This window comes from Hippocampus bargibanti, linkage group LG01 (genome assembly GCF_051943395.1).
Source record: "Hippocampus bargibanti isolate YZ-2025 linkage group LG01, ASM5194339v1, whole genome shotgun sequence".
In the NCBI taxonomy this organism is placed as follows: Eukaryota; Metazoa; Chordata; class Actinopteri; order Syngnathiformes; family Syngnathidae; genus Hippocampus; species Hippocampus bargibanti.
Window position 1 is genome coordinate 35,458,019 of NC_142734.1, and position 19,782 is coordinate 35,477,800.

A 19,782-nucleotide genomic window follows, 5' to 3' on the forward strand; every position below is an offset into this window, starting at 1 on the left:
ACCATAGTTTGTTATTAGAATCACACAATTGATATTTTAGATGTCCAAAGGTTGCACCTTATTTCATTACAAATGCACATTCATAAGAATATCTATTGCATGGTCCAGACATGGCGGTGCCGGATTCTGCTCAGACAGTAGGGATATCCAGTGAGACCTCAACTTACAAACACCTACCTCAACTTACAAACTTTTCGTTTTACAAACGTCAAATTTATGAAAATTAAACCTTATAATAAGCACTATTTTCATAATACACACCCACCACGGCTGGCGGAGTGATCTTCGGCGGAAGCACACGACCGAACAGCACCAGAGGTTAAGTTACCAACAGTCCTTCTGGAAGGTGAATCTCCTTCCATAAGCCATCAACGACCATCAAAAAAGTAAATAAAACTTTATTTTACAGCAGTTTATTTCTTGAATTACAGTCGTCATGTAATGCGCCTCTCTTTCCAAACAGCAATTCCTTTTGACCTCGACCTCCAATGCCATTCCATCAAGCCATAAATGACCATCACAAATGTAAATAAAGTAACTTTATGATACAATGCAGTGTATTTCTTTCATTACAATACAATAGCACATTTATTATACATAGAATAAGGTATGTTGTGTGTAGTTTTAAGGCTTATTTAGTTGAAAAGTATATTTTATGGAAACCCGGGAACGGATTATTCCCATTTTAATGGTTTCCTATGGGAAATTTTTATTTGAGATACACACTTTTCGCCTTACACACTCTGTCTGGGAACCAATTAAGTTCGTAAGTTGAGGTCTCACTGTACATATAGGGCCGAAACTACCAGTAAGACTTTAATTTGCTGACAAAGTTTCTTGGATGGGAAGCGAAATGTACGACACCTTCAAAGAAGTACAGATGACGGCTGAAGAAACCTTTTCATCGATGGAGCCATTCCTGTACGACTGAGAACTCACACAGACCAATGACTTTATTCCAATTATTGTCCGACTTTATAGGCAGCAAATGAAACCAGGATTCATTTGGTGGCGTTTATGGTTGACACATTTGTATCAGTGACTCAAATATTTTGCAAGACTTGTCTAGTTTTTTCATGTAATGGCTTTTCCGCATCCTACCGACGGATTTGTCATAACATTAGCTGACTTGTCAGTCTCATTTTAAAAAAAATAAATCCTCTTATATGGATGAATCCACTTTATCGGGCTTACGGTGGTTTAAATGTGCAAGGACAGTGAGTGGCTGTCGGAGCGGAGCCTACTAGAGATATGTGTGTATTCAGGGGAGAAATACCTCATTTTGAAAGGAGGGGTGGGGTGTTGGGGGTTCAGACTGTCACTGCAGAACGTCCTCACTTAGTCTTGGGGATTTATCTCAGTAAAAGCCACCTTCTTGAGTCAAGTTTGCTCTCCGAGTGGATCTTTGGTTGGACAAGATGATGTCCGTGGGTTTGAAGTTGACCATCACCTGCTTGTGGCTTCTCCCTTCAGCGGTGAGTTAACAATCTTGACGCTTCTACTTCTATTAAAAAAATAACATTTTTATGCTTTATATATATTTTTTTTTGAAAACTGTGATTGGCATTTATGAAATTACTATTCCTGGAAGTGGCTTTGATTGAAGTCGTGTGATGGAATTTATCTCAGGTTATATTGAGGGGCAAACCTGAGGTTGCCTTGAAAATGACACTCGATTTGAACAGTCGGATGCAGCATTTTTGTGTCACTATTGTTTTGTAAATTCATATGTGGTGGAAAAAAAATAACTATCTGATGTAGATAGTTTAGTAATTTCAAAAGATTTCCCGGTTTCTCATCACAAATGCCTCTATATATGGAATTCATCAAAATACAGTAAAGTCTCGTTATATCGATATTCAAGGGAGTCCGAAAAAATATCGATATAACCGAGACTATCGGTATATCCGACCCTGTTTGCATGTAATTTTCTCCGTGCGTGCATAGAAATAGTATCGATATAACCGGGACTATCGATATATCCGATATCGATATAACGAGACTTTACTGTATGTACATTTTACAACACACAATGCTCTATTTATTGATATATATATATTTTTATTTATTTGTACAAAATGTAATCTGTACACCCACATCTATTTATAGGACTTTTATAAAATCAGTGTGAAAGTTGTTCAGGGACACATAAAACCATCTCTGATTGAAAAAAATATAATAATAATAATAATTATTATTATTATTATTATTATTATTATTATTATTATTAGTAATAACAGATTATTAGTATATATATATTATAGATTATATTAGATTATTAGTATATATATATATATATATATATATACTAATAATCTCTTATTACTAATAATATTATTATTATTATTATTATTATTGTTATTATTATTATTATTATTAATATTATTAGTAATAACATATTATTAGTATATATATATTTATATACTAATATATTATATTTTATTATTACTAGTGATAACAGATTATTAGTATATCCCATCCCTCCTCGTATTGGGCTCTCATTCAGCAAAACTTTGCACTGACATGGCGTCACACATCCACTGAATATATTAGTATAATAATATAATACTAATAATCTGTTATCACTAGTAATAATAATAATAATAATAATAATAATAATAGTAATAATAATAATAATTACTGTTACTGTTGGTGACCAATGTCATTAAATGTGTGTCTCAAAGTGTTGTTTATGCCTTCCTTCGCATGAATCAGAACCCAAACAGGACCTCTCACTTCTAAAACTGTTTTGGAGGATGCCTGCCAATCAGTGGTCATATACTGTAAGCATGCTTGCAAATCATTTTCTAGCCACTGATGAAATAGTGGTTATACATATTTATGGGACCCCCCCCCTTCCTCCCATCCCTCCTCGTATTGGGCTGACATCCACAATGGCTCTAATTCGGCAAAACTTTGCACTGACATGGCGTCACACATCCACTGAAATGCTTGTCACATTGTACACTCTAATTGGACTCGGTGTAAGCAGCACATGTGGCGGCAGCGCCTGCCTGTGACACGGCTTGCAACAGCCCATGTGAATTGATAACGTGGCCAAGGTGGCTGGAGGTGATGCCATTTCATGACGACCTGCATGGGAGATGTTTATTCCAAGAATATCGAGGATAATGCAAAACCTCCGTTGTCTGTGGGAAAGTTTTCACAGAAAAAAAACTTTTGCTTCATTGTTTCTATCTACGCATTAAAAAGTTATACCTGTCTCTTACATCGGAGTCAAAGTTTTACCTGCAAATCATTTTTAATGAGAGGAACTTTCATGTATATTACAATAGATATATAAAATAGATAGCTTCCTCTTCCTTCTGGAGAATTCATAATCAAAATTAACAAACTAATTTGTTGATCAACTCTTGACTTTTCCCTTTGGGGGAACCATTTTACTTTTGATGACCGAAAAAGGTTGAACGTCTGTGTAAGCTCCCAGTCGTACAGGAGTTGTCCTAGATAGAGCAGAGGTCTGGAACCGCCACCTCTGGACAGTAGGGATATATATACAGGGCCAGAGCTACCAGCAAATTTTAGTTCTCTGACGAAGCCTCTTGGATAAAAAGCGAAACGTCCGACACCTTCAAAGAAGTACAGATGATGGCTGAAGAAACCTTTTCGTCGTTGTCCGTCTATGTTGGGTCACAACCGGTTCAAGGTGTACCCCATCTACCAGCCGAAGACAGCTGGGATAGGCTACAAGTACACCCCTGCAAGACTTGTGAGGATAAGCGGCTCAGATAGATCACTTGGTTGTGATCATTTTACAAAGAGTCCCTCGTGTTGAAAAGGTGTGAGCGCTGTGGTCTAACATGTCCCTTTCCTCTGTGTCAATTAACTCTTCATTCACTTTTTGTTCCTCAAAGGGCCAAGAAACAACCAAAGCCTCAGATTTGCCAAGCCAACATTGGAGAGCATCTGTTGGGGCGACGTTGAAAGTGAAGCACGTCTCCAAGGACCTCCAGATCATCTCCACCAAGTATGGATCCCTTCATCCGTACGGATGGTCACAGAACATTTCTCAAGCTCTTGACAGACATCTTTACAATCCTCACTTCAAACCTCACTCAAAGGTCTCCCCAAAATCCAAGAAGATTTTAGGTTGGGGTGACTTTTATTTCAACGTAAGAACATTAAAGTTCAGTCTTCTAGTGACCGGCAAAATCGTGGACCATATCAACGGCACGTTTAGTGTCTACTTTCGCCATAACTCTTCTCATTTAGGGAACATATCGGTTAGTATTGTTCCACCTTCCAAAGCTGTTGGCTTGGAGGTTCTAGATCCAAGAGTGCCAAGTATTCAGACCGGGAATTCCGTACTGTTACCAGATCTGGCCTCCCCCTTGCAATCCACAAGCTCCACCTCTTCAGACAAGCACAAGATGCAGCAACAGCAAGACTTGATGGTGATGACTGAACTCAACTGCCGCATCGAGTACCAGAGAACCAACCGGTCCAAGAAGACCAAGCCCTGCATGTACGACCCAGGTCAGACATGCTACTCTGAAAACACTCAGTCACAGGCAGCATGGATCTGCGCTAAACCTTTTAAGGTGATATGCATCTTCATCGCTTTCACTGGTACCGACTACAGACTGGTGCAGAAAGTTTGCCCGGATCGCAACATTCAGGCAGACCGGAACCACCAGCACTTTGGATGACTGGTTCTGACTGAAAAAGTCAACAGTAAACTGTTCTTTGGATTTTAAAATGGTTAGTTGGACAACATAATGGCCCATTCCACTGAATTATTCAAATTTGTTTCGGTGGGAAGGGGATTCAAAACACATGCTAACTTAGCTTGGCTAGCACGACGACTTGTTTTCATCTCTTCAGACGCCGTTCACTGCTTATATCGTAGAACTTGACATGTTAAAATATTCGTTTTTTTGTTTTTTAGCATGACAACAATAATGTACGAATTGATCGCAAAGTGCGATTTGAAAAGAAGGAGGCAGAGATCTTTGGAGAAGATCAACACAAAACCAGCATGATACACTGCTGGCATTTCCTGTGGTCATTTCCTTTCAATGAAATAACATTTGGGAGCAGTTCTAAGAAGAAGAAAAAAACAGATCTAAGAATTATAGCGTCACACCAGGAAGAATAAATAAATAAGAATGTTTCACAATACCATATTTGCTTATTTAAGCCATCAGATGGTGTTTTATTCCTTGTTAATGGAAAGAAAATGGGTGTTATTCGATCCAGTCATCCTGTTTATGTAACTTTTGTTGCCATTGCTGTATCACCACCCCATTGAAAGAATATTGATTTATTCCTTGGAACACCTTTGTCTGTTCAGAACGTTAAAGGCTTAAGGTTGTTGTAGTTAACTGATGAAATATGTAAATTTTCTTTGTTTTTTGTTGTTGTCAATGAAATAATATTAGATTACTTTATTGTTATAGTACTTTAGAGCAGAGGTAATAATTTACATAATTTCCGTTTTATTTATTGTCTGAGTCCGAACAATGTTTTATTTTGAAAAATTACCAGATTACATCCATCTTTGTTTCACTTGTTTTTGTGGTGTATCTTATTTTGAAAGGCACGTTTAAACATTGCCATGGTGACCATAGAGCGTTAAGGGACAGAGACGATGTTACATAATATTGTTGTTGGCGGGACTCTGCTAATAAAGTTGTATAAAAATACACAATGGTTTCACGTTTATTATAATATTTAAAAGAAAGAAAAAAACAGTTTCTATGACTGTCGTATCATTTTATTTTGTTGTATTTATCCGCCGGTCTGTGAAAATATTGTCTGACATTAAACCGGTCCGTGGCGCTAAAAAAGGTTGGGGACAACTGCTTTAGAGTACATTTTTAGAGTACTTTACTTTAATTAGCGTACTTTAAAACTACACACACAGACACACCATTTATTTTTCTTCTTTTCTTTTTCTTCAAGAAGGTATCACTTAAAATATTTTTTCACAAAACCTTTGGTAAAATTTTGAAATATTTCTTTAACATAATATTTGTAATATTTTTTAAAAATATTTCAATGACACAAGGTGCATTGTATTAAATAATTATTTTGCCCCCCAAATGAATGGACCTTTGTCCCATGTTTCTTTGCTCAGCCTTTCCAGTATTTCTACCCAGTGGAATTTCACATCTACAGAGGCTGACCAGCTGAAGCACGGGTCAAAGGTCGGGGAATCTTTCAGTCCAGTCCTTGGTAAACACACAAACGGACGCAAGGATGCACGTCCTCGGAGATGCGCAAGCAACATTACAAAACAAAAAGTAACTCATTTCGCATCTGCGTTTGCTTCTCACGACCTGCCTGTTACTTTGACGCCGCATGTGGGTGTCCCTCAGGGAAGACGACTGTCCCCGCTGACGTTCTTCATGCGTAAGCTTATTTATCTCACTTCAACTTGGGCTAAAAGGAAATACTTTTCATTTAGATTATAGATTACTCACATTGTTCTTGTTGAAGTTGGGGGAGATGGGTTAAACTGTGATAAAAGAAATTAGCTAGAGAAGACAAATAATTCGTTTTACGGCAGTAATGTTATTTTCAGTGACGTGCGGTGAGGTTCATGGCTGGCGAGGCACTGACGTCTTCACAGTCCGATTTACATATTTAAACGTATGAACTCTACAGAGTAGCATATTCGCCATTTGATTGGCAACAGTTAACAAAATGTCATGTCAGCATTCTTTATATAAACTGTAGCATATAAAAAAAGAATTAAAAAAAACGTTATTATCGTCTTACCTTTACTTATAAATGAAGTCCATGCGCCGCTCCTTCTGAAGAAAGGCATCAATAACTTCTTTGTAGAAGCCTTCCTTATCTTTCTTCAGTTTTAAAAGTCTCTCTATTTCTTTCAATTTAGATATGTAATCCTCCATTCTGAAAATAAGGCCAAGCAACACGGAAAAAAATGACTGGATGGTTGCACTTAACTTGCTAACTGTTTACCGTAGCTTGCTCTCACTAATTCTATTATTCTGCAACGAGGAGGCGCAAGAAGAATCTCTAATCACCAGCGTCCCCTGTCAAGAGGCAGGAGAACTGTGTGCTTCACCTATGCACACAGTTTTGATAAAAAATAAAATAAATAAAATAAAATAAACACTGTAGTACACTGTAGTACAGTGTTTATAATGTAAAGTGACTTTACATTATATACACCAGCTTATTTTGCATACATTTTCCACTCGTAAACATGGAATGGTAAAGAAAACAAAAATCTGAGAGTCAACGATTTTACTTTACATCCATTGCTCAATTTGGATGCATTAAAAAGTATTTTAATGCAGTAGCTTGAATTAACAACTGTGCATAAAGTTAGGCACAATGGTAGCATAATTGCTACTCTATAATCCTCACACATCTGTGTGTGAACGTGTGTGCCAAGTGGCTCTGTTCTGACGGTGAAAAGCACTGTGCATGCAGGGGGGGACTGCTGAATGTCTTTTTTTGGATCAAAAGAAATTTGAATGACAAGCATGGTGAGCTATACACATCGCACTTAGGGTGGTAAACATAAACACATAGGCACAGAGTGAACAGATGGATCTAAAGCGTATCATGGAAAAAGATTCCTATGAGCGACTCCAGTCAAATTCAGTTGGGATAAATATTCAATGAAGAACTATGGTGGTGTTGATATTAAATTGATCATCAAGCGCCAGATACGCATAATTCAGTGCAACATTAAAATGTCTCTATGAATCTGAGTTTTTTTTAATACGCACGTTAAAAATCCTCGCATTTTGTTGCACGCTTCATGCAGAATACGGTTTTCATAACCGCGGCGACTCGGGGTGGAATTGAAAGATGGCTCACTCAAAGTCATATTTTCAGAAATCCTGCTGTGATAGACTGTAACTAAGATGTATTCGGTTGTGTAGTTTCACACTCATTGAGTGGAGAGGCACTACAGCGAGTCTAATCTTTGTATACAATTCAGAACAACTGTTAAACATCGGATGGAATTGAAAATAATTCTGTTTATATTCAAAACCATCCATTATCTCGTCCCTCCTTAACTGTCTGACCTGTTTCAAATCTCCGTTTCCTCAGATCCTCATCTTCCCCTCACCTCTATGTGCCCTCTGCCTGTCTCACCGCGATGGGATGCAGAGCTTTCAGCCGCTCCGCTCCCAAACTCTGGAATTCACTTCCACCCAACATCCGTAATATTGACTTTGTCCCTATTTTCAAATGCCACCTCCAAACCCATCTGTTTAAAATTGCATTCACGGTCTAGTAGTTCAATCAGCTTTTTTATTATTTATCATTTTACTTATGGTTTTATTGTTGTGTGCTTTGTTTTTAATTATAAAGTGTCCTTGGGTGTTCTGAAAGGCGCTTGAATTATTAATTAAATGTATTATTATTATTACGACATATTTTTTTTTTGTTGATATGCCTCCTTTATGTAGAAATCTGAAATCTGAATTTACAATCCGATACATATTGATTTATATAGCGCTTTCACAACAGCTGAAGCTATAATACAGCACTTAACATGGACAACTATCATATCCAGAAAATAAGGCAGTCACAAAGATAGTAAAAAAGCACCAGGGAATAAGAGTAATTAAAATAGAAGATGAATATATATATTTTTATTCCTTCCCTGATAACAAAATAACAGTTCCGAACTATTTGAAAAAAGGAATTAAATATGAAGTGGTTACATTATGTGCATGTTTGGATTGCCTGGGCGTGGAGGAAAAAAAAAATCAGAATTCAGGTCCGTCCTTCTTCAGATTTTTATAGTCAGTGCCGATGGTCACGAACTAAGACAGAAAAAAAGCACGTTTCACAGGCTTATTAACATTGTCTTGGTTCAGTGTGTGGGTGTGTGATTGCTTTTTTTTACCTTGTACTGGTATGTGGGGTCAAGTTTATTCCAGGGCTCGGGGTTATTGGTTTTATCCCAGCTAAAACAAACATAGATCCTGTCAAAAGTTAATCTCTGGTCATCTTTAAAGGACAACCGACACCTCTTTTTTTGTTTCCTAACTGACATCAGAAAAACGTTTTATAGCATCTAAAATACCCAAAACACGTGACTTAAAGTGTCCAAAAATGGCTTGAAAATGAAACCGGAAATGGCCAGTTTCAGAAGGTCCCGCCCCCTCGTTCGTGACGTCACACCAGGACGTCTTGCCATGCTCGAGAATCAAAACAATGGCTTCAGATTGGGAGAAGATGCTTTCTTGTGACTCATCCAGTTATGAATATGATTCAAATAGTTCTGAAGAGGAAAGCATACATGTTTGCAATCGATTAAAGTAGTCCTTCCGCATCAATTCGAGCCGTCAAGGATAGCATGTCGCGTCCCAGAAAATGCACAAGATGGCGCCAAAGCTCCGTTGGAAATGGGCTGATTTGTCTGCTGGGAATGTGTCAACTAGTATCAAATAGTAGTCTTGGTGCAACACACAACGATTCACCAATGAAATGTGGGAGGAAACCGGAGTACCCGGAAAAAAACCCACGCAGGCCTGTGAGGTCGACGCGCTTACCACTGGACCATCAGGCTGCCAAGCTACATGCCAATCGATTCATTCATCAATGAAGAATTTATCATTTCTTTATCTAAATAACACATTATTTTTTTCCCCACGATTCACTGATGCTGCGGAAGCCAGATCGGGGTCCTTACGTGACATGAGGTCCTTTGGCCAGTCGGACCAAGTAGACACCAGCACCGCCCATTCCCAAGCAGATAAAGAAAAATTGGGGGATTAGCTGAGGGAGATAGACAACGTGAAGAAAACATGTCATGAATCTTCTCTGTTAATGGCACGTGCTATTGCTCCAATAACATATAACAACAGATGCACAAATAGTGTAACGTGTCAATGTATTGTAATCGCCAAAAATAATAACAATACAATTTTTTTGGATGTGATTTGATCTTTCAGCATTAACTTTATCATCTCACCACATTAGACGTACATATTGTTTCTTTTTTTTCCTCCAGAAATGAATGAGATTACTCACACCAGTGTGCTTCTTGGCATGCTCCACCGCTGTCCGAAACATGATTGCTCCGCACGACTTTTAAACAAATGGAGATTTAAATCAGCGCCTTGCGTATGCTCCGTCCCTGTTAGTCCGTGCGTTAGATCTCATCAAGACCTGTTGTACGCAACAAGGAGATCAGGGGAGGGAAGAGGAGTAAGGGGAGGAGAAACAGGTCCGTTTCTATCTAATTACAGCTAGCTCAGATCTCTGGTTATCACCGTGTTTTTTTTTCTTTCTTTTTTAGGTTTTAATGACTCTTGTTGATTAAAAACTTGACTTGAGGGGCCTTTGGGAGTGAACCGGAGGAAATGGCAAAGCGTACAAATGATAGTGTCGATGTAGACCTTCTCGGTCACAACGTATCAGTTACAGAGACAGCACAGGAAGTCTCACGAGAACTGCAACGCAACAGAGAGCTGAAAAAAAAAAAAACAGATAAAAAGGGAGGCAGGATTGAAGTTCCAGCAGCTTAAAGGACAACCGACAAGTTGCCTCCGGACAAGTTGTGTCCATAATTTGGAAAATGTCTTCAAATGACTTCTACTGAGCGTATTTTACAAATAATCCACCGCATATAGCTATATTTTACCTTTTAAGACTCGCGCTGAATATTCCGGAAGTCTTGTTTTTGAGTTGGTGACGATTCCTCACCCTACGTCACTGAAGGAACGCCCCTGACCGAAAAAAGGACACATTGTAGCAGTCCTTCCATCACGTCAATGCATTTTACTGTACTTTGTTTGGTCTAAAAACTTTGTGTTGCACCAAAAAGAGGCAGAAGAGGGCGACAAAGCTCTGTGTAAGGAATTAATCAGCCTGTGGAAACGGGCTGATTATTTCCTTACACGGAGCTTTGTCGCCCTTTTCTGCCCCTTTTCTTAGTGCTAGATTTCCCCCCCCCTATTGCCTCAAAATGGCACGGAATAAATTCTTTAATCGATTGCAAACATGTATGCTTTCCTCTTCAGAACTATTTGAATCATATTCATAACTGGATGTGTAACAAGAAAGCATCTTCTCCAAATCTGAAGGCATTGTTTTGATTGTAGAGCAAGGCAAGACGTACTGTCGTGACGTCACGAACAAGGGGGCGGGACCTTCTGAAACTGGCCACTTCCGGGTTCAATTTGAAGTACACACTTTAAGTCATTTTTATTGGTGTTTTGCATCTGACTAAAAATATCATACTGCATGTTTTGGGTATTTTAGATGCTATAAAACATTTTTCTGATGTCGGTTAGGAAACAAAAAAGTGATGTCGGTTGTCCTTTAATTGACACGTGGTGGCCATTTTGAATGTCTTGCCCTGTAACGAACAATGCAGCTTTTGTGTGATCCTGCGCGCAAAAAGTAGTCCCAGTTAGCAGTGTCATGAAACCATGGAATCATCCGAAATAAAAGAAGAGGAAGTCAGAGAGGGCGTAACCATGCGAACCGGTCCGGAAGCTTCCGTCGGCAAGGTAACAGAGGGCTCGGCCTGCCGAGCGGGAAGCGTCTTATTGATCTTGATGGGGACGAAGACGTTGGAGGCGCAGTGCTCACTGAGGTACTCGCCTCCCTTCTCCTCATAGTCGTGCCGGCTGATCCATCCCTCTACTCCTCCGTCACCACAACCAGGAGGGTGCTCCAGGGCCCAGTCTCTTGCCCCGAGCCATGCGCCCAAAGTGGGCTGCGTCGCCATGGTCACCTGGGAAGAAAGAGCCCCGTCATTGAGAAAGTACATCATTTGGGCACCATTATATGGAAATTAAAAAGTCACATTTTTCACATAACCACAATTAATTTAATACTATTCTAAATGTCATACCTGTCAATGAGTAAACGCTGGTGCGTGTGGCTGCCACTGCTCACCCGCAGTAAAAATATCCTGTGACTATAAAGTGTCCTTGAGAGTTTTGAAAGGCGCTTATAAATGAAATGTATTCTTCTTCTTCTTCTCCTGTTTCTTCTTCTGTTTCTTCTTCTTCTGTTTCTTCTTCTGTTTCTTCTTCCAACGACAATGCTGCCGCTGATCGCAACTATTGTTATGGCAAACCATCAAAAGTAATCCTCAATCGTACATTTTTACATTTTTTTTAATCGCTGCGTACGGCCGCATTTATGAAAGCATAACGTGCACATGCGCAGTAAAGTGTCTGCGTTTGTGCTTGTGTTAGCATTGTTTTATCATTTTAAATAATGTACGGCGTACTACAACTTTTAGACGGGAATTTTAATCATTTATAAGGGAAGCTATTAGCCAAGGTTGGCAGGTATGAAATTTGTATTCACACCACAAAATGGCGGCACACGCTACTGTATTGACAGACAGTAATAATTTCAGAAAATGGAAAGTAAAGATATGGATTATCATCAATATTTTTTTCACTGTATTTTTTTTTTTTTGCCTTTTTCTTCACTTATAGCAGCTTTTCGTTTACCCTCTTTTTCACTTTGAGGGCCCCGTGGTGATAAGGAAAGAAACAAAATTTGAGCACGACACAACTCACTGCAAGGCTAAGGTGGATTCTGAGAAGTTTGCTGCCGCCATCTAGTGGTCATTTATTGACGTAGCTATTCAAAGAGTACATATTATGACATTTTAATCTTAAAAAAACAACACAAATAGCTTATTTTTCTGGGCAGTCAACTTGACCGTTGTAAAATTAAACAACCAAATAAATAAATAAATTTTAATTTAAAAAAAAATCAACACAAATTGCTTGTTTGTCTGGACAGCTGGCCGTAGTAACATTAAACAACAAATAAATACATATTTTGCTATCACTTTGTAAAATGTGTCACAAAGTAAACCGTTGTGAATTTCAAAAAATATATATACATGTACTCATTTATTTGTGAAATATAAAATAACCCTGAGATCATATACAGAAAGAAAGCCTGAATGTCAATTTAGAATAAATAAAAAAATTACCTTGAATTGAGACTGGAAGGGTCTGATGGCCAGCAGCTCCCTTTCCACTCTTTCCTTCATCCCTGGATATTGCATATTTCCTCCGGTCAGGAACACATTGCTCACCAGCGCCTCCTGTTGCTCTGGAGTATACCTGAACACCGACAAGAAGATAAGCAAACAATGTTTAAAGGACAACCGACGTCACTTTTTTGTTTCTTAACTGACATCAGAGAAACGTTTTATAGCATCTAAAATACCCAAAATAGGCAGTATGATATTTTTCCTCAAATGCAAAACACCAATAAAAATGACTTAAAGTGTCCAAAATCTGCAAAAAAAAAATTGAGCATTCTCAGAAAGTCCCGCCCCCAGTTCGTGACGTCACGCCAAGACATCTTGCCTTGCTGGAGAATCAAAACAATGTCTTCAGATTCAGAGAATATGCTTTCTTGTTACACCTCCAGTTATGAATATGATTCAAATAGTTCTGGAGAGGAAAGCATACATGTTTGCAATCGATTAAAGAATTTATTCCATGTCATTTTGAGGCAACATTAGGGGGAAAGGGATCACCCAAAAAGAGGCAGAAAATGGCGACCTCCTGTGGCCACCTCCGTTTCCACAGGCTGATAAATTCCTTATATGGAGCTTGGACACCCTCTTCTGGCGGCTTTTGGGTGCAACACAAGGTTTTCAGACCAAACAATACAGCAAAATACATTGACGTGATGGAAGGACCGCTACAATGCGTCTTTTTTACGGTCAGGGGCGGTTCTTTAGTGACGTCACGTACGGACTCGTCACCAACTCAAAAACAAGACTTCCTGAATATTCAGCGCGAGTCTTAAAACATAAAATATAGCTATATGCGGTGGAATCTTTTTAAAATACGCTCAGTAGAAGTCATTTGAAGCCATTTTACAAATTATGGACACAACTTGTGCGGACGCGTCGGTTGTCCTTTGAAGCTGCCATTTTATATAAATTTGATTTAATATTTCATTCCTCCTGTGAAGCATTTACGACGTCATTACCTGGCCAACACATACTGAAGCGTCTCCATCATCCCCATCTGGTCTTCTCCAGTCAATGAAGGTTGGAAGAGGATCTCTGGACAGCGCAGACGCTCCGTGCCCACAAACAGTTGGTGGTATTCTGCCATGTTGAAGGCCGGCTGGAGAGAGTGTCATTATTTAGTCGACGTTATAGGTGAACGAAATTCGTCTTGACATGTTTTCATACATGAGGAGAAATGGGAGTCATATCTTAGAAAGTAATGCGTTACCGGTACTCTCATATTTCCATTTTTTTACAGTAACAACTAATTGAACATACTATTTTTCACAGTGACGTAATCTGACTATGGCTATTTTTCATGGTCACTATTAATGATGAAAACGGCTATTTATTTTTTTCATTCTAACATTTTCCAATAAGTAAAAATGTCTAAAATTTTAAATGTATATAAACTGTTATGTGTTATTCAATGAAAAAAGGAAATAAAAATTCTAAAAGAAAAATATTGGCATGGCAGTGAGCTTCTGACAAAACCAAATATTGTCCCTGTATTTTTTGTGTAAACACTTCCCGTGAATCCCCAACAGTCACTAAAGAATTTCCATTTGGAATCGTAGACTAAAGTACCAAAACGTTTTTTTTTTTTAATTCTTATTTTTTTATGTCTTTATTTTTTGATCAGATAGACACTCTGACCCTACCTGGACCACATTCATGTTAGGTTTTTCTGTCAACGTATCTTCAGAAAAATCAGGATACATCATCACCATGCCATCACTCTCCTCCATTTGTTGCTCCAACTCGGACACCTGGTGGGAAGAGCACGGAAGACTTGGATCAAGTGAATCTGAGCTCTACCGTCTCCGTCCGCCTCACCTCTGTCTTTCCCTCGACACCGTCGCTGTGCAATAGTTTCTGACGGCCCTGCTCCACGGCCAGCTGCAGTTTGCTTATGTATGACTGTAGCTCCTCAGTAGAGTCCATGTTGAGCTCGACCAGGCTCTTGTGGAATTGATCCAGTAAGCCATCCTCCAGAAGCTCCTACACACACACATTGAATTGCTTGGGTCCCGAATGAAAAGAAGTGCTCCCAAAAATCGACGGCTAGTCAAACGTGTCGATGGACCGTATGTTTCTTACCTGTACAGCCAGCAGTCTGTCCAGCCTCTCCTGATCCTGATGGAGTTTCTCACCACGACGTCGAGCGTTGCTCTCCTGAAGCCGCCTGAGCTGCTGCGCTCTCCTCTCTTGCCTCTCTTCCACGCTCACGCAGCCACCAGGCAACTTACCCGAGAAGGGAAGTTGCATTCGATGAACTTCGCGCTCGTAAAATTCTGGGCTGCGCCACTTTTCCAAATCTGAAGATAAGCACAAGACAATACAAACAGTAGACGGTCATTTTAGCTTTTGATGGGGTGACAGAAAATTTTGGGTATAACAATCCTTGAAAATCACTCCCTTCTCATGAATAGCCCTCAGCACCTTCTTGATAATCCACAGCAGTGTAGCTGTGTTCATGAAGCAGCTCTTCCATACGGCCGAGTGTGATGGCAGCCAAGTGACCCGGATATTTGAGCTGCAGGAGCCTCTGCAGGTAGGCTGCTGCCTGGCCTCCCGCCACATTCACACGCTTAGAGTTCACCGCATCCAATCTAGAGGGGAGGCCGTGTCAAAATAAGACACCATACAAGTTTAAAAAGAAAAAAAAAATCATTGTTTTGAAATTAATTTGACAACAAATACTATTAAACTACTACTAAATAAATAGAGTGTGATGAGAGCGGAGTCTCACCTGCCATTGAGAACAGGCAAGATGTGCGAGCAGTGGTACCCAGAAGACAAAATGATCCCGGTCTGCGGTGGCCGCAAGTTCTTTTGATTGTTGGTGTGATGAAAACTGTACAAAGCGTCCACTCCATAGGAGACGTGAGGGACACCATAGCACTCGAACAGCAATTCCGACATCATCTGGCGGCAGTGCAGAGGGTTGCAGGGTGCCTCGGTGAGCACAATGGGATGCTCTACACGTCCCTAAAATACGCGGGGCATGAATACAGGACAACTTACATATATGAATATTTTTCAACTCAATATCTTCCCAAATAGCAAGAAGTGAACCCACCGACTAGAACGACAGTCGAAGTACTCATGGCACTCACCTCGGATGTGACGCCCAGGTGAGTAAACACGTGGTCGAAAATTAACTCCTGGATTTCGAAATTGACCACAACGTTCCGGTCGAACTGACTCTTGAGCAGCCACCGTAGAGGTTCTAGGTTGGGAATGTCGTTTCCGATCTGGGTGTCGCTGCGGGCTGCTCCTCTGCTGCGCGCCGCCACTGACCGAAAGAGAAGCCGCGGAGAATCCAAATCCACCGTCGCCCAGTCGGCCCTAGTCTGAAAGGAGCCGTTGTCGATCACAATCGGGGTCGTTGGCCCACACGAGGCCACTAATGGTTGTAAAATCGGATCGGGGGAACTTTTACAGTCTCGAAATGAGAAAATTTGGCACACCGGCTGTGGTTGTGAGGCCATTTTGGATGCGTGTTACAGCAAAATAAATCCGAGTGGAACTAAAAGTGCAACTTAAACGTTCCGTATTAATGGACAACCCATGCGTTCGCCTTTTATACACACAGTGTGGAAAGAAACTGTTAAAATCTTAAACTGCGATTGACTTTTTATTTTGACACCATACCACGAAGCCAAAATACCAGGGGTGCTGGAGCCTCGCCTGCTTAACACCCTGGACCGGTCACCATCCAATTGCAGGACACATAGACAAATAAGCATTCAACATGCCTGCCTTTGGAAAGTGCAATGAAGCCAGTTTTCTCACAGAAAACTCACACGCAAAGTGTTGGTTTCTGGTACATGTATGTGCAATATGTGTGGCTGCAAATTTCTATTTGAGGGATGTGTCCCCTGCTCACCCCCTTCACCCCCAAAAATACATGAATGATTTTCAATCTGAATCATGTAGTACCTAATCGTGTTTGGACACTACGGGGAATTTGCGACCCCTTGAGGAGGCCTTCTGCCGCTTCAAACGTCATGTTAAGGATAGCAAAGTGGTTCAGGCAAAGGGCGTCATTCAAGATAAGACAGTCACGACATGCAGGGAGTGAACATGCAAATGCAACACATTTTGTTATTTTTCTTTATTTTGTATTTACATTGTATTTATAAGCGCCTTTCAAAACTCTACAGGACACTTTATAGTCACAGGATAAGAATTTTCTCTGCAGGTGAGCAGCAGCAGCCAGACGCGCCAGCGTTCACTCAACCCGGAAGTAACGCACACTCACATTATTAACTCAAATATAATCGTGTCATCCAAATAAAGTGAAACCACTCATAGTAGACGTTTTAAGTAACTGTTCAATCAGTTACCCTTTTAATATATATATATAAATTCAGTCAAATTACAAGATTTTCACATATCGAAATAGAGTACATTGCATAACACTGCAGTGATACGCCGTGTATGGGTTCGTGATATCAGTACACAATCAGGCTCTTGTAGACAGTGTTGTTGTTCATATTAATTTTCCTGGATAGCCCTGCCTGTCATTTGAAGTACAATATTAAAAATGATAACGGCAGGAAAAGTGTGTGTGTGGTGAGGGGGTTGTGTGTGTGTGTGTGTGTGTGTGTGGAAGGAATACTGTGTGATAGTGTGTCACCAAAACATGAACACAGTTCACTGCTCAGGCACAAAGCTTGAAGTGACTGCTGTACTGCCCACCCCTCCTTCTTGATGCTAATAAGCAGATCTGGGTCAACTCACCCTCTCAAATTCACACAAACACGTTGACATACTCGCTGACGGACACGGAACATGCTTACATTCCCTCGATGCATATTTTGACTGTGCATGCCCTCTGTGCGTCTCTCTTTCACGGGCACGCACGAACACACACACGCACACACACACGCAACACACGGGATACACCCCTCTGGAAGAGTGATATGAGTGTCCAAGTTTATACAGCTTGGCACGATTGCAATGCCTCCATTTTGTTGAGGGACAAAGGGACAGTTAGTCTCCAACTGGGAGGAACAGAGTCGGGAAGGAGATCTACACAAACATTTTGCACTCAAATGTAAATAAATAAATAAATAAATAAATAAATAAATAAATAAATAAATAAACTGATAGGTGGTCAGCTCATTCGCTTCGCAGTCCGTGGTTGGGAAATTCGGCTTTATCCTTTTTTTGTATGGATGAGATCAAGACAACACAAAAAATCTATCAATGGATTGTGGATTTCGTAACAACTCCAACAACAAGGCGTTTTTTAATTCAATTTCCAAATGCCATATTCGGTTACACTTTGGTGAACATACTCGAAGGTTTGACTAAGGGCATTTTTGATATTTCAGAGCCAGACAGCAGATCCACCACCACTATCTCCCATTTAACATCCGTGACTTTCCTCCACACCCTTTCATGAGACACACACACGGATACATACACGGACACACACACACACACGCGCGCGCACGAATCGCTGTTTCTCCATGACAATCGATAAAACACACTCATTCTGAGACCCCCCCCCCCTCCCACACAAGAGTCTGTCACTACAGCTTTCTTCAAGTTGTGGCTCTTCCAGCTCTATATTTCCTTTTTTAAGGACCAATCGGTGATTCATTTCGTTCGTGTACCTGTCACGATTGAAGCATTTTCGTGTATCAGAATAACGTGTAAAACTCCTACATATTTTGGATCCGTAAATGCAACATTGCACTGTAATAAATCTCCATCGTATTTGAAACGAATTATTAAAAAAAGAGAGTTGATATGCGTATATATTGTTGTACGTGAGAAAATGGAGGTTAAATTAATTCAATATTATTTCATTCAAAACAATTGTATGAATTGCATTAAAAGATACATTTTTTAAAGCAGATCGAGCATTCAGAGACAGGAAAAGCGTGACGAAAGAATTGCGTTTCTATGAAATATCAACACACACACGCGCGCGCGCACACACAGGGACATGCGTGCGCGCACACACTCGCACACACCCTGTCCAATTACTGTGACCATGGCAACTATCAGAGATTATTGCTCCCAGTCAGCAGCGAGTGTGGAGTGGCAACTAAAGCCCTCCGTATCAGGCCTCCACACAGGCGCGCGTGGCAGCACACTCGTGCGGGGTTAGGATTAATCCTTTTTTGTAGTGACAGAAGGTAAATCAGTCGCCTTGGTAACCAATTTTAAGATATATTTTTAAAGAAAAAAACAGTAGAAGTCTGTGACTGGTTTTAAAAAAATAATCATGTTGATGAAGTACATAAGAACGTATTGTTTATTTTTTTAAGAGACACAAAAAATGTTGAATCACACATATACGATTTATAGTTAGTCGTGCGTGTATTTCCTCTTATTTCTTTTCATTTCCTGAAATAATCTGTGCTCACGTTTAATTATTTCGACATTGCGCGTGTACATGTGACATTTACAGGCGATCCTGTTTTGTGCATGATGTGATGCTGAAGGAAAGGGGGGAGGGTAGAGATGCCTGGAGGACTCTCCCCATATCTCCCCAGCACACACGCGCTCACACATGCACGCACGCGCGTACACACACGTGCGCGCGTGCACATAGCCCCAGACATGGGTGACACACTAACAAATCAACTGTGTGCGACTATGACCATAAATAGCAGCTGTGCCATGCAAAGCATGCATGCAAGCCATGCATGAAAATATGCACAATTTTCACTTATCCTTTGGCTGTTTTCTACAATTAGCCACGTCCTCCAACGTGTAACTGTTTTTATTTGGTTTTTTTTAACAATACATTTCATTGGATTATTATTCTAATTATAATAATTGGTATT

General features: G+C 40.1%; 3 protein-coding genes across 4 annotated transcripts; 1 reads left to right on the top strand and 2 right to left on the bottom strand.

Annotated features, from left to right (window-relative positions):
* The first annotated feature begins 1,239 nt into the window (after positions 1 to 1,239).
* Positions 1,240 to 5,658, top strand: LOC148904072 (neurexophilin-4-like). The gene is made up of 2 exons (XM_089013655.1): positions 1,240 to 1,475; positions 3,876 to 5,658. The coding sequence occupies exons 1-2, from the start codon at positions 1,419 to 1,421 to the stop codon at positions 4,668 to 4,670; spliced, it is 852 nt and encodes a 283-aa protein (XP_088869781.1). The 5' UTR covers positions 1,240 to 1,418; the 3' UTR covers positions 4,671 to 5,658.
* A 2,928-nt stretch (positions 5,659 to 8,586) lies between these two features.
* LOC148904073 (cytochrome c oxidase hypoxia associated subunit FA4L2-like) lies at positions 8,587 to 10,875 on the bottom strand. Of its 2 annotated transcripts, XM_089013675.1 has the most exons (5): positions 10,607 to 10,875; positions 9,994 to 10,131; positions 9,653 to 9,738; positions 8,864 to 8,924; positions 8,587 to 8,780 (listed from the first exon to the last, which is right to left on the bottom strand). In XM_089013675.1, exons 2-5 carry the CDS (start codon positions 10,033 to 10,035, stop codon positions 8,724 to 8,726), a joined length of 246 nt encoding a protein of 81 aa, XP_088869801.1. In that variant the 5' UTR covers positions 10,036 to 10,131; positions 10,607 to 10,875; the 3' UTR covers positions 8,587 to 8,723. The 2 variants fall into 2 exon arrangements, with proteins under 2 accessions (XP_088869801.1, XP_088869793.1); XM_089013667.1 differs by having other exon boundaries at positions 9,994 to 10,875.
* actr5 (actin related protein 5) lies at positions 10,874 to 16,470 on the bottom strand. Its single transcript, XM_089013641.1, has 9 exons — positions 16,090 to 16,470; positions 15,723 to 15,961; positions 15,413 to 15,582; positions 15,071 to 15,288; positions 14,807 to 14,971; positions 14,632 to 14,739; positions 13,948 to 14,087; positions 12,932 to 13,064; positions 10,874 to 11,704 (listed from the first exon to the last, which is right to left on the bottom strand). Exons 1-9 carry the CDS (start codon positions 16,462 to 16,464, stop codon positions 11,387 to 11,389), a joined length of 1,866 nt encoding a protein of 621 aa, XP_088869767.1. The 5' UTR covers positions 16,465 to 16,470; the 3' UTR covers positions 10,874 to 11,386.
* Between the last annotated feature and the right edge of the window lie 3,312 nt (positions 16,471 to 19,782).